We start from the raw sequence: 13,946 nt of genomic DNA on the forward strand, positions 1-13,946 counted from the left end.
TGAAGTGGGCTGTGACTTATGGGCTGGGATAACTTGTCGCTGCGCTCTTCCTTCTGGTCTCTCATGCGCTCAGTCGGGTGGAGGCGGTATTTCAGTTTCTGTATGTCCTGCGGATGATTTAGAAAATCATATTTTTGTAGTTTATCGAGTTACATATCGAAATACAAAAGTAGTAAATTAGACAGTCGAAATGACGACGACAAAAACCTTTCAAGGGATGGATCCCGGTGCGAAAAGCAGTTCCAGGTAAAAATGAAATCCGAAAAATCTTCATGGACAAACAAAAGAAAATGGGATCCACTTACCAGCCAGTATTGGAAGCTAACCGTCCAGTTGTTGGGCGGTTGATTTTTTTCTTCCCTGATTTAGCTAAATTGTATTAATGGCACAATTTGTCTTTCTAATTAGCTGATATGGTGTGACGAGGGCGTTTGGGCTAGTAGCGGCATCGGCTACCTGGTTACTGCTGCTAGTGATTCTAGCTACCACACCAGAGAGGCCCGCGGCGTTACTGGAAGTTGGGATTTAGCTTTGAAAATGAGCTGTTTAGTGTAAAGCACTTGTCATCAGGACACATTTAAACAGAATGGACAATTTGAGGACAACTTAACTATGTAATTAGCTATCTATAGTAGTCTGTCTGGACTGCAACTTGTTTGGTTAACTTGTCTACTTAGCTAGCTAGTGACTGGTATGGATTGCTAGCTCACACTCTGGCTAGCATCAAGCTCAGCTGTCGCGTAACACTTTTATTTGCAGAAACAAGCACTTGCTCTTCGTCTGCAAGCTCCAAGCCCCATAGTCTTCCGGCCTCTGGTGACCCAAAACTGGGTAGCTTGTTGGTTAGGTAGCTAGATTTGCCTACATGCCAAATGTAGCTCCTTTTATGGATGTTTCTAAGAAGACGGCTGACCCAACTTTTTATTAGGAGTTCATTAAAGCCTTTTAAATGATGTATTGTCTACGTTTTGAGGACTTATTTGAGGCTAAGGGTCTGCACGCAATCAACTTTGTTTCACTGCCAGAAAAAAATGATCCACGGCGTGCATTCATGATATAGTATGGGAACCCCTGCCTTTGCGGCGGCTGGATGGCATGGGGAAGAAAGATAGTAAATGTTTTAACAACCCATGTTGCGTTTCGGGCAGGCCGGACAATAGGCTATTTCGTTAACCCAAAACGTGAGCTGTAACACCGTTTTGGGCTGGATAGTTTTGCTACAAGTAGTCCAACGGTGAAATCATAACCATTCTTTCAGGCATTTGTATTCCAGCTAGCTAAGTTGTCGACTAATTGGTGGCTAATGCGGGTTTTACTTGGGTGGGGGGGCTTAGCTAAGCCTGCAAATCTTTGCTCGGTTCATCTTTGCTTTAGCCATCTTGGTCGGCCCTACTGCTGACCAGTCTAGAAATGCAGGCTTTCCCGACAGCAGCAATCCAACTTTGCAAGCCTTTGGTAATAGCAGATAAGGTCATCAAAGGCTTTCACTATATGTGACAGCATCAGGCTCGCCATCTTTTCAATCAATCTACTGTTGAACAACTGTCGAGTTGTCCCACTTTTCTAACCACAGTGCCTCTCCTTTCACAGGAAATATTTGCCGTTTCATTGTTGGGTGGGGTCTCAAATAGCCTTTTCTCTTTGCAGCCTGGTGGAAAGCATGAGCTCATCTTAGCTATCACACAACGGTTAACAAGTCTGCTTTGGACGTCACATGAACTAATCGTGGCATACAGCACCAGCAATACCCAAATCCAGTTCTTTCATCTCGCCACTGTCTTCTGTGTTTTTTTTTTTTTTTACCCCATGGTGGGAGGGAAGTTGATATTTGTATCCCGTCTGCCTTTGGACAGCTGCCTAGTTTCAGCTGGTGCATTCAGCAGTCTGGAGCTGCATAGAGGGGAGGAGGGGTCGGGGAATGGCTCTGCAAACGCATCAATTCCTCCACCCAACTGTCCTTAGTCAAGGGGAAAAAAGGCTTTCCTTCTCATTCTTGTGACCCTTCTGTTCGCTAGGAGGAAAGAATGTCGGTTTGGAAGTGGGCTTTGTGGGCTGTGGTTATCCTCTCTTGCCTTTTTTCTATTCAGATCACATATTAAGTCTATCTGATGTTTTCTTTTACCTTGACATTGTTCCGTGTGCTTAAGCGCAGCTGATGATCTAGCCTGGATTTCTCCAATCAAATGTTGGATCGGCTATGCTGTCTGGAATGATAGCCATCCCATGTGGAACTGCTGCAGAATTTCTGCCGAGCTCAAATCAGCGGCTGGCTAGCCTGGCAGATTGCAGGCGAGTGGAGTCAGCTGTAGCCAGGAGAGATTGGGAGTATCCCTCGGTCTGACAGCTGGGGCTTAGGGAGTGGTGAATGGAGAGAGAGGGGACTGGAGCAATGAGGTGTCTGTGCAGTCTCAGAGCAATATGTTTGTATTTGTCATGTAATGATTTCAGCAGTGCTGCCGCTGATCACTAGTGTGACATGGTCTTTGTGTATTTAGCATGTCCTGGGAGAGGGGGTGTCAGTTCAATAGTGTGTGTGTGTGTGTGGCAGTCAGTCAAATGACAGACCTGACCCTCCCTTTGTTGTCCTGCAGGGTGCTGCGGCCGCCGGGCGGGGCCTCCAACATATCGTTCGGCACAGACGAAGCCCCCCCTGTACGCAAGAACAAACTGGGCTCCAACATTTTCCTAGAGCCTGACGATCCCCACGCCCATCGGAGGAGCAACCCACCCGGTACTTCCTAGCTACTCACATTGGTTTAAAACTAGTGTACGCACACATCCAACAAACGTCCACTGGGGCAGGGTACAAAAATGTGGCATGGCAAAAGAAGAATACCCACACACATTGAGTGCTCAAACAATGGGCCCAAAATGGGCATCAAGCTGACAAAGACCCTTTGGGATAAAACTATTTGGGAATTCATTCAATCAGTGTCCAGACTCCAGTCATTGACATTGGATAATGTGCATAGTGTACTGTTTTTCCACATGACCTACATAGACTGACTTGTAGTACAGCAGGGCCTTGATTGGGGAGCCACCTCTGTCTGTCAGTCTCTCCGCCTTCCTGCTATTCCACATTGTCTCTGGCTAGGTTCAAGTTCAGTTCAGACAAATGAACGGTGTCATGGTATGCACATTGAAACGGATACACCTGGATTATTTGGTTAGGTTGGCTTCGGTGCCGTCTCATCTGGAAGTTGAGTACTTGGTCTAGGCTAGCCCATATTTAATTAAAATTGCGTTAGTCTTGATACATTTCTGTGAATACACGTGGATTTTCTGGCTGTGTTTAGGTCTGGATATTCTTGGATTGCATGCACCGTTTTCTGTTAGTAGGCTATAGGATGTTGACTTAGGCTGCTGTTTGCCTAATGACATCACAATCTGGAAATGTAGCCAAAGAGATTTGTCTCTTGGCTCCGTGAATATAGAAGATGGCCAACAATGTATCGTTTGTTTGGTCTTCAACGTCAAGGATGGTAGGTCACTAACCTTGAGGTTAGAAGGCATGACCATCCATGAATATATACTTAAAGGAGTAGTTCACTATTTTACAACTTTTTTGGATGCTTCCTCACCCTGAAAGTAGTCTGGGCCAAGACAAAAACATTAATCTGTGGTTCAGTTCTCTTTAAACAGCCACTACAAACTTCAGTTCACCTTAGCCACGACAAAATGTTCAAATCAACTCCATATTTTGTTTGTAACATTAAGGTGATTTGGCCATAAAAATAAATTATTAATACAATTTAAAAAACATGCTCACATGCCCCCATCACTTCCATTGATTGTGTCTGTCTAAAGAACTGAACCATGTATTAGTTTCTTCTGTCCCATAGACTACTTTCAGAGTGAGGAACCATCTAACGTCAAGTTGTAAAATGGTGAATTAGTCCTCAACATATATGATCATACTTACTCTACACAACCATAATGACACACCTGGTTGTGAAGTTTCACCCACATGGTGTAGTAGAATATATACTGCGACGTAGCATTGTGGTATTATAATTCGGCCGTTGGCCTCTACTTACATTGCTTTTGCCATAGCCTTTTCTGGTGATGCCCGGTTAAACTCACCATGGCCTTGAGATGATCCTTAGTGGGTTTTATTCAAGGGCCCACTCCCAGCCACACAAAGGCCATTCTGCAGTCAGAGCAGTACCGTAGGCCATCATTGTAAATAAGAATTTGTTCTTAACGGAGTTGCCTAGTTAAATAAAAAGTACTGAGCTTCATAACAAACCACTGGACCAGTGTGACTTTATCTCTGCCTGTTTATCTTTTATCCTCAGAAATGGGAACTGTGGCACACATATTGGAATTACACTCCATAGAAAATAATTCCGGTGAGAATTTGGTCAAGAATTACCTCATACATAATGGCCAAAAATCCAGTTGTTTCAGCTTAACATTGATACAGACCTACACCTTGATCTTGAAGTACTATCTGAATGTTTAATTTAAGTGTAATGGCACTATAGTCAATTAAAGCATCACTTATTGGCCATGTCCACGGTTTGTCCCATTGCCAAAGCACTAAAGCAGTCATTCAGCAGGGCCTGATAAACAGATGCAGAGCCATAATAAAGGAAACCTTGTTTGAGTCACTGTGCCATTACTTCACAATGCTCACTTCTCTCACATCGTTAACAAGCAGTGATATATTGACCAAGAATCATCCCTTTGTCTGGCTTTGTTACTTCTAGTCATAGATGGCAGGTAGACCAATCTGTTGACTTCCCGTTGGTTCTGTTGTACAGTTGTTGCTCAGTGGGAGTTTGTATGGGACTGTAGCCTAGCTTAAATGTTGGCCAAAATGCCATTTCACCGAATGGGGTATGTGGGTTAGCCTATGAGTTTTGGCTCAGCATTTGTCTGGATTAGCCTACATCCACTGGCTGCTTTGCTGCTTGGTCTGTTGCTATCTGTCTGAGACTGATAGGTAGGCCATCGGATTTGTTTGCATTAGTGGTTTTCCGGCATTTTCTCATGTCATCTTGGCAAATAGTTCCTAGCAGCATTATGCTCAGTAAAAACACTGCCATACTGCATGTTAGTCACTCAGTTCCACTAAAACAGGAATGCACCACAAATCAAGATGTTAAAGCAAATGGTTTACAGCCTTCCACACCAGTCTTTAATCGATTTAGACCCATTCAACGAAATTGTAATATCCGTCCCGGCCAGTGAATACGTTTGTTTTGATCAATGAAATGTGAAGTGGAAACAAACCATAAAGAAACTCATGTTTGTATTAGCACTTCTAGCATTGACACTCCATTAACTTCTATGGGCTATGTGGGACACAGCCAGTGAAATATCAGGGCGGCAAATTCAAAAACAACAATGTCATAATTCAACTTTCTCAAACTTACACCATTTTAAAGATACACTTCTCCTTAATGTAACCACATTGTCTGATTTCAAAAAGGCTTTACAGCGAAAGCAAAACATTAGATTGTTAGGAGAGTACATAGCCAAAAATAATCACACAGCCATTTTCCAAGCAAGGACATGTCAATAAAACCCAAAACACAGCTAAATGAAGAACTAACCTTTGACGATCTTCATCAGATGATACTCCTAGGACATTGTTACACAATACATGTATGTTTTGTTCGATAAAGTTCATATTTATATCCAAAAACAGCATTTTACATTGGCGCGTGATGTTCAGAAAATGTATTCCCACCAAAACATCCGTTGAATGTTAACATCAGTTTACAAAAATATTCATCATAAACGTTGACAAAATGTATAACAATTATTTAAATAATTATAGATATACTACTCCTGGATGCAACCACTTTGTCAGATTTTAAAAAAGCTTTACGGAGAAAGCACGTTTTTCAATATTCTGAGTACATAGCTCAGCCATCACAGCGAGCTATACAGACATCCGCCAAGTTCGGGGCAACCTAAACTCAGAATTAGTATTAGAAATATTCTCTATCTTTGCTGATCTTCGTCAGAATGCACTCCAGGACTGCTACTTCCACAATAAATGTTGTTTTTGTTCTAAATAATACATATTTATGTCCAAAAAACCTCAGTTTTGTTTGTGTGTTCAGAGCACTATCCAAAGGCATAACGCTGTGAGCACGGTACCAGAGACAAAGTCAAAATGTTCCATTACCGTACTTAGACGCATGTCAAATGCTGTTTAAAATCAATCTTTATGGTATTTTTAACGTAAAATTGCGATAATATTCCAACCGGACAATAACGTATTCATTCAAGAAGAAAAAGAAGGAATGGCGCGCATGTCCAATCCCTTTGTTGCCAGGCAGTCCACTCAGAAACTGAGCTCCTATTATCTGCCCAGTAACAGAAGGCTGAAAAAAACTTTCTGAAGGCTGTTGACAGCCAATGGAAGCCTTAGGAAGTGCAACGTAACCCCACAGATACTGTAGTTTCGAAAGGGACTAGAAAGAACTACAATTCTCAGATCTTCCACTTCCTGGTTGACTTTTTCTCAGGTTTTTGCCTGCCATATGATTTCTGTTATACTCAGACATCATTCAAACAGTTTTAGAAACTTCAGTGTTTTCTATCCAAATCTACTAATAATATGCATATTCTGGTTTCTGGGCCAGAGTAGTAACCTGTTTTAAATTGGGTACGTTTTTCATCCGGCCGTGAAGCCCCCTAGCCCAGACATGTTAACTATCATGAGGCCTAACACTAGTCCCTATCACTGACCTAAACCCTTCTCTCAGAGAGCTACTGTGTATGCAGGCTATTACTCCAACCCTATTGTGTTACTCACTCAAGGTCCTGACCAGCAGCTAATTAGTAGAATCAGGTGTGCTGGAAAACCTACAGGAGGTAGCTCTCCAAGGAGGAGGTCTGCTTTACAGAACTCTTGTAGTGAGGTCATCTCCTCTGACTCATTTGTGATGTGAAGTCTGAGTCATCACTTATTAACTGGGTGTTGTTTTTCTCCGTAGGCGGGACGGCCAAGGGTACTCTGTGCGGAGAACCGTCCGCTCCCCTTAGACGGTGCCAGCAGCCACTCCTCTTCCCCAAAAACAATGAGACAGACGAGGTCATCACCTCCATCAACGTTCCTTTAGGGGTAAGGGTGAGGGGTCACTGACATTGACATATGTCGGCCATTGTTTTATTCATAGATGTAATGTGTGGGCTTTCCACTGGTAAGATGCTTGCCTTGGTTTCTACAAGTCTGCTGTCATGGATGGTTTTCAGTGATTCTCAGTCCTGTGTTTTTGAACGGACTTAAATGCCATTGATGTAGTAAAATGACTCAGCCAAAATAAAGTAAAATGCTGACTGTTATTATTCTCCATCTGGCAGGTTGAGGAGTGCCAGCAGGCAAACAATGGTAAGTATCTCTGGTTCCATTTCGAATGTCAGTATTTTAATATGGTATTTATGTACAGTACCAGTCAAAAGTTTGGACACCTACTCATCCAAGGGTTTTTCTTTATTTTTACTATTTTCTACATTGTATAATAATAGTGCTCACATCAAAACTGAAATAACACATATGGAACCATGTAGTAACCAAAAAAGTGTTAAATAAATCAAAATATATTTCATATTTGAGATTCTTCAAAGTAGCCACCCTTTGCCTTGATAGCTTTGCACACTCTTGGCATTCTCTCAACCAGCTTCATGAGGTAGTCCACCTGAAATGCATTTCAATTAAGAGGTGTGCCTTTTTTAAAGTTAATTTGTGGAATTGCTTTCCTTAATCTGCTGTGTTGTGACAAGGTAGGGGTGGTATACAGAAGATGGCCCTGTTTGGTAAAATACGAAGTCCATATTATGGCAAGAACAGCTCAAATAAGCAAAGAGAAACGACAGTCCATTACTTTGACTGACCTTCATGTCTTAATCTGGAAAATTAAGTGCTTTTAAAGTTTCAAGTGCAGTCGCAAGAACCATAAAGCGCTATGATGAAACTGGCTCTCATGAGGACCCGCCACAGGAAGGAAGACCCAGAGTTACCTCTGCTACAGAGGCTAAGTTCATTGGAGTTACCAGCCTCAGAAATTGCAGCCCAAATAAATGCTTCAGAGTTCTAGTAACAGACACATCTCAATATAAACTGTTCAGAGGAGACTGCGTCAATCAGGCCTTCATGGTCGTATTGCTGCATAGAAACCACTACTAAAGGACACCAATAAGAATAAGAGACTTGCTTGGGCCAAGAAACAGGAGCAATGACATTAGACCAGTGGAAATCTGTCCTTTTTTCTGATGAGTTGATATTTTTGGTTCCAACCACTGTGCCTTTGTGAGACGCAGAGTAGGTGAACGGATTATCTCCGCATGTGTGGTTCCCAGCATGAAGCGTGGTGGCGCTTTGCTGCTGACACTGTCTGATTTATTTAAAATTCAAGGCGCATGGCTACCACAGCATTCTGCAGCAATACTCCATCCCATCTGGTTTGCGCTTAGTGGGACTATAATTTGTTTTCCAACAGGACAATGACCCAACACACACCTCCAGGCTGTGTAAGGGCTATTTGACCAAGGAGTGATGGAGTGCTGCATCAGATGACCTGGTCTCCACAATCACTTGACCTCAACCCAATTGAGATGGTTTGGGATAAGTTGGGACCGCGGAGGTGAAGGAAAAGCAGCCTACAAGTGCTCAGCGCATGTGGGAACTCCTTCAAGAGACTGTTGGGAAAAGCATACCAGGTCAAGCTGGTTGAGAGAATGCCAAGTGCGCAAAGCTGTCAAGACAAAGGGTTGCTACTTTGAAGAATCTAATTAACTCAGCAATGAAAAACGTCCTCTCGCTGTCAACTGAGTTTATTTTCAGCCAACTTAACGTGTAAATATTTGTATGAACATAAGATTCAATAACTGAGACATAAACTGAACAAGTTCCACAGACGTGACTAATAGAAATTGAATGTGTCCCTGAATAAAGGGGGCGTCAAAATCTAAAGTAAGTCCGTATCTGGTGTGGCCACCAGCTGCATTAAGTACTGCAGTGCATCTCATGGACTGCACCAGATTTGCCAGTTCTTGCTGTGAGATGTTACCCCACTCTTCCACCAAGGCACCTCACCCTCCCATCCAACACGTCCCAGACGTGCTCAATGGAATTGCTATCTGGGCTCTTCGCTGGCCATGGCAGAACACTGACATTCCAGTCTTGCAGGAAATAATGCACAGAACGCGCAGTATGGCTGGTGGCCTTGTCATGCTGGAGGGTCATGTCAGGATGAGCCTGCAGGATTGGTACCACATGAGGGAGGAGGATGTCTTCCCTGTAACGCACAGCGTTGAGATTGCCTGCAATGACAACAAGCTCAGTCCGATGATGCTGTGACACACCGCCCCAGACCATGACAGACCCTCCACCTCCAAATCGATCCCGCTCCAGAGTACAGGCCTCGGTGTAAACGCTCATTCCTTCGACGATAAACGCAAATCCGACCATCACCCTGGTGAGACACAACCGCAGCTCGTCAGTGAAGAGCACTTTTTGCCAGTCCTGTCTGGTCCAGCGACGGTGGGTTTGTGCCCATAGGTGACGTTGTTGCCGGTGATGTCTGGTGAGGACCTGCCTTACAACAGGCCTACAAGCCCTCAGTCCAGCCTCTCTCAGCCTATTGTGGACAGTCTGAGCACTGATGGAGGGATTGTGCGTTCCTGGTGTAACTCGGGCAGTTGTTGTTGCCATTCTGTACCTGTCCCGCAGGTGTGATGTTCGGATGTACCGATCCTGTGCAGGTGTTGTTACACGTGGTCTGCCACTGCGAGGACGATCAGCTGTCCGTCCTGTCTCCCTGTAGCGCTGTCTTAGGCGTCTCACAGTACGGACATTGCAATTTATTGCCCTGGCCACATCTGCAGTCCTCATGCCTCCTTGCAGCATGCCTAAGGCACATTCACGCAGATGAGCAGGGATCCTGGGCATCTTTCTTTTGGTGTTTTTCAGAGTCAGTAGAAAGGCCTCTTTAGTCCTAAGTTTTCATAACTGTGACCTTAATTGCCTACCGTCTGTAAGCTGTAAGTGTCTTAATGTCCGTTCCACAGGTGAATGTTCATTAATTGTTTATGGTTCATTGAACAAGCATGGGAAAGTGTTGTTATCCTTTACATTGAAGATCTGTGAAGTTATTTGGATTTTTACGAATTATTTTTGAAAGACAGGTTCCTGAAAAAGGGACTTTTTTGTTGTTACTACATGATTTCATACGTGTTATTTCATAGTTTTGATGTCTTCACTATTATTCTACGATGTAGAAAATAGTAAAAATAAAGAAACCCTTGAATGTGTGTCCAAACCTTTGACTGGTACTGTAGGTTAGATAAAATAATTTAGTTTCCAATGATGAATCTCATTGAAGTCTTTTGAAGAAACACCACTTAAAAGATGTCCCTAACAGACTGGAAGGAAAGATTCCACATTCCTCGTTCTCTCAGAGCTGTCTGTAAACAGCAGTGCATGACTCCCATTAGTTACGAATGGCCACAATGAATGGCATCATGGTCGACCGTGACAGCTCTGATGATTCCGCCCTTCCAGCCTTTTTTAAAAGGGTTCATGTTTCTCCCTTTGTTTTCAACAATGACATTTGTCATACTTGGGAAGTTTGTCCTGACCTTATTGATCTGACCAGGAGAAACTCTGGTGTCCTAGTTATACAACACATGACTCATAGAAGGCTTTTTATTTTTAGGGCACACCTTGTAGTCACAACTCACAATCAGATTCTCTTTGATCCAGTTGTGCCCTTTCATGTCTGTGGTCAGCCATCTGTTCTGTAATGACATAATGCCGTTCCTATGAGGAGCAAGGCTATTTATTATCTGCAAGGTGCTGCAAACATTAGTGATAGTGTTCTTTGGATAATGGAGGGTTAAGGCATCACACAATCTCGGGGCATTTAAAAATAGATACTACATCTGTTCCGCTGTTATGGTCTTGTCTAAGCACTGGAGACGGGGGCTTGAAATGGTACTGGACTGGCAGTGGACCCTGGGAGGATCTTCTCTGGTCCCTCCAAGTGTTTGACTGACTGACACAGATGTAGTACAATTTTCAGGTGTAAAATGTAATCCAAGCAGTGTTCTGAAGGAAAAACACAGCTTTATGTTCCTTGATACCAAAATATGCTTAGAAACACTGGCTTAACACACTTTGCTTACGTGCTGCTGTAAGCCCCTACCTACACCATACTGTAATGGCTCTCAGGAAATTTGACATTCTACATCACTAATGGGCAATTGACAGCCTGTCTCTCCAGCAGTGTGATTTCATTACAGATGAGATTTGCCTCATGGAGGACTGTTGAGTACGATTGATTGCATCTGCTTTGATTTGAGTTATACTAGCACATTTATGCACACATATTTTACTGAAAGCAAGACATTTTTCTGAATTTATCCCTTGCTATTGGTAATCTGATCTGTCATTTGGAAAGTGGTAGCAGGACCCAGCTGGTTGGCCTTGCTACAACCTAAGTGCTACCGTTGTCAGATAAATCAGATATTCTGTCAATTCAAGGTTTGGATAAGATTTACACTGAACATAAATATAAACGCAACATGTCAAGTGTTTGTTTCATGACCTGAAGTAAAAAATCCCAGAAGTGTTCCATATGCTGAAAAAGCTTATTTCTCTCATTGTGCACAAATTTTGTTTACATCCCTTATTGTGAGCATTTCTCCTTTGACGAGAACCCATCCACCTGACAGGTGTGGCATATCAAGAAGCTGATTTAAACAGCACGCTCATTACACAGGTGTACCTTGTGCTGAGGACAATAAAAGGCCAGTTTTGTCACAATGCCACAGATGTCTCAAGTTGAGGCAGCTTGCAATTGGCATGCTGACTGCAGGAATCTCCACTAGAGCTGTAGCCAGATAATTTAATGGTCATTACTCTACCATAAGCCGCCTCCAACGTTGTTTTAGGGAACTTGGCAGTATGTCCAACCTCTGAGCATGTGTATGGTGTCTTGTGAGCAAGTGGTTTGCTGTTCACTACTTGACATCAATGTGCCCCATTTGTGGCAGCGAGGTTGTTATAGGCAGATAAGCTAAGGACAACGAACACAATTGCGTTTTACTGATGGTAATTTGAATGCTTAAATGGCAAGATCCCAAGGCCCATTTCTTTTAAGGTATCTGTGACCAACCGATGCATATCTGTATTCCCAGTCGTGAGATCCATAGATTAGGGCTTAAATAATAGATTTCAATTGATTGATTTTTGGGTCATATGAAATGTAACTCAGTATATTCTTTACAATTGTTTCATGTAGCATTTTATATTTTTGTTCAAGATGTGTTTGTAGTGAGTAAGTGCTGTGCCTTTGTTCTAGCATGGCTAGATCATAGGCTGTGTTTACACAGGCAGCCCAATACTGATTTTATTCATTTCTTTACCACAATTGGATTTTTGAGCAATCAGATCAGCTCTCTTGCCAATAATTGGGCCAAAGATCAGTTCGGCTGGTTGTGTAAACGCAGCCTGAGTCGTATCATATGGATCAGATCTCTGATCAGTGGGCCAGGTGGTGATGACCCTGATAGTGTCTTCTCTGTGTTGTGTGGTAACGTAGACTGTCCTGAGGAACCTGAAGAGAAGGAGCAGAAGGAGGAGGCACCACAGCCCTCTGCCCCCTCGGGAGCTGCCGCCAACGCAGCCGCCCCCTCCGGCCGAAGAAACCCCCCAGGGGGCATGTCCAGCCTCATCCTGGGTTGAGGTCTGGTTTTGGTGGAACGTTTTTATTTTTGCAAGAATTGCCCCCATTTCCCCCTTCCCCACCTCAGTCCCACTGTTCTTCCCCACTGTCTTATACAATCCACCACGTCCCCTCTGAGCCATGGAATTTGCCCCCCTTCCTGCCAACCCCCTCATGTTTTTACACTTTTTTTCTATTAAAAGAAGCACTTTATGTATCTTTTTTTCCCCCCTCATTTCAGTCCATCCTGTAGTGTGCCTATATTGCGCCTGCTGGAAAAGGCATGATGTTTTTGCTTGTCTCATTCTCCCCCTGTTGTAAATGGTAAAGAAAAGTATTCAAAAAAAGATTTGATGCGTGAATTTCTAAATAAAATAAAGATTGATATGAATTTGTTTTCATTTTGCTTCTGGTTTTATTTTTATCAGAGGAAAGATGTGTTTTGTGTGGATCTCACGAATTTTTAGTTATGCATGGCATACCACACGAATAATTTACTGTAAGCCAACTATTTGAAGCCAAAAGTGAAACATCTGAGTAAGGGATTTGGTCCGCCTGTTTTTTACAGTTAAATCCCATTTTACATGTTAATTAAGACACTTCCAAAGCACTTTTAAAATAATGTCCACATGGTGGGGCTGATACAGTCTGGAATACATTGGGGTGTGGGATTGAGTTGACCCCTCCCACTGTGGGGAGTAGTCAGATGAGGGTGAACCACAAAGTGGAAGTATTTTCTTAGCTCGTGAGATTTTCCACGAGGACTGGACTATAGGGAGATTGGACTCAAATTGTAAGTATTTTGTTTATTAATGAAGCTGTAACTTTTGGTCGGGACTTTGAACAGCATGACACACCCAGAAATGTTTGTAGAGGTGTTGACTAACAGTAAAATCACACTACATGCTCCCAAAAATTGAATGGGTGAACCTAAGAACAATCACTTTGGCAATGCAGTTTTTTTTCTTCTCTGGTTTGTCATTATTGCCTGTCTTACCTAGTTCTTTCATTTTCTGCATTGTTAATTAGTGCCTGTAAGTAAGCATTTCACTTAGTCGACAAGTATTATTTGACAAATAAAATTAGATTTATGTCAAAATGTTGGTTAGGTTTACTCTTTAAATAGTTGGGTATGTATATAGTGATACTTTTTTACATTGACCTTGCTCGCTTAGTAAGCAAAAATAGCATGAGTCAGTGCTTGTATTAGTCAATGCATATTATTCAAGCTATCCACAGTCGCACTCAGATTTAATTGGC

The 13,946-nt window shown here is 42.8% G+C and overlaps 1 protein-coding gene across 1 annotated transcript; it reads left to right on the forward strand.

Moving 5' to 3' along the window:
• Window positions 1-33: 33 nt before the first annotated feature.
• On the forward strand, window positions 34-13,087 carry LOC115205925 (jupiter microtubule associated homolog 1). Its single transcript, XM_029772369.1, has 5 exons — window positions 34-246; window positions 2,592-2,731; window positions 6,957-7,084; window positions 7,324-7,351; window positions 12,564-13,087. Exons 1-5 carry the CDS (start codon window positions 191-193, stop codon window positions 12,704-12,706), a joined length of 495 nt encoding a protein of 164 aa, XP_029628229.1. The 5' UTR covers window positions 34-190; the 3' UTR covers window positions 12,707-13,087.
• Window positions 13,088-13,946: the final 859 nt, after the last annotated feature.

This window comes from Salmo trutta, chromosome 1 (assembly GCF_901001165.1).
Source record: "Salmo trutta chromosome 1, fSalTru1.1, whole genome shotgun sequence".
Lineage (NCBI taxonomy): Eukaryota > Metazoa > Chordata > Actinopteri > Salmoniformes > Salmonidae > Salmo > Salmo trutta.

Bases quoted from the DNA above. Each gene is read 5' to 3' on its own strand.
- LOC115205925 (XM_029772369.1), top strand. From the start codon at position 191: ATGACGACGACAAAAACCTTTCAAGGGATGGATCCCGGTGCGAAAAGC. The intron at 2,732-6,956 runs GTACTTCCTAGC...TTTTCTCCGTAG, and splicing joins TCGGAGGAGCAACCCACCCG to GCGGGACGGCCAAGGGTACT. The intron at 7,352-12,563 runs GTAAGTATCTCT...GTGGTAACGTAG, and splicing joins GTGCCAGCAGGCAAACAATG to ACTGTCCTGAGGAACCTGAA.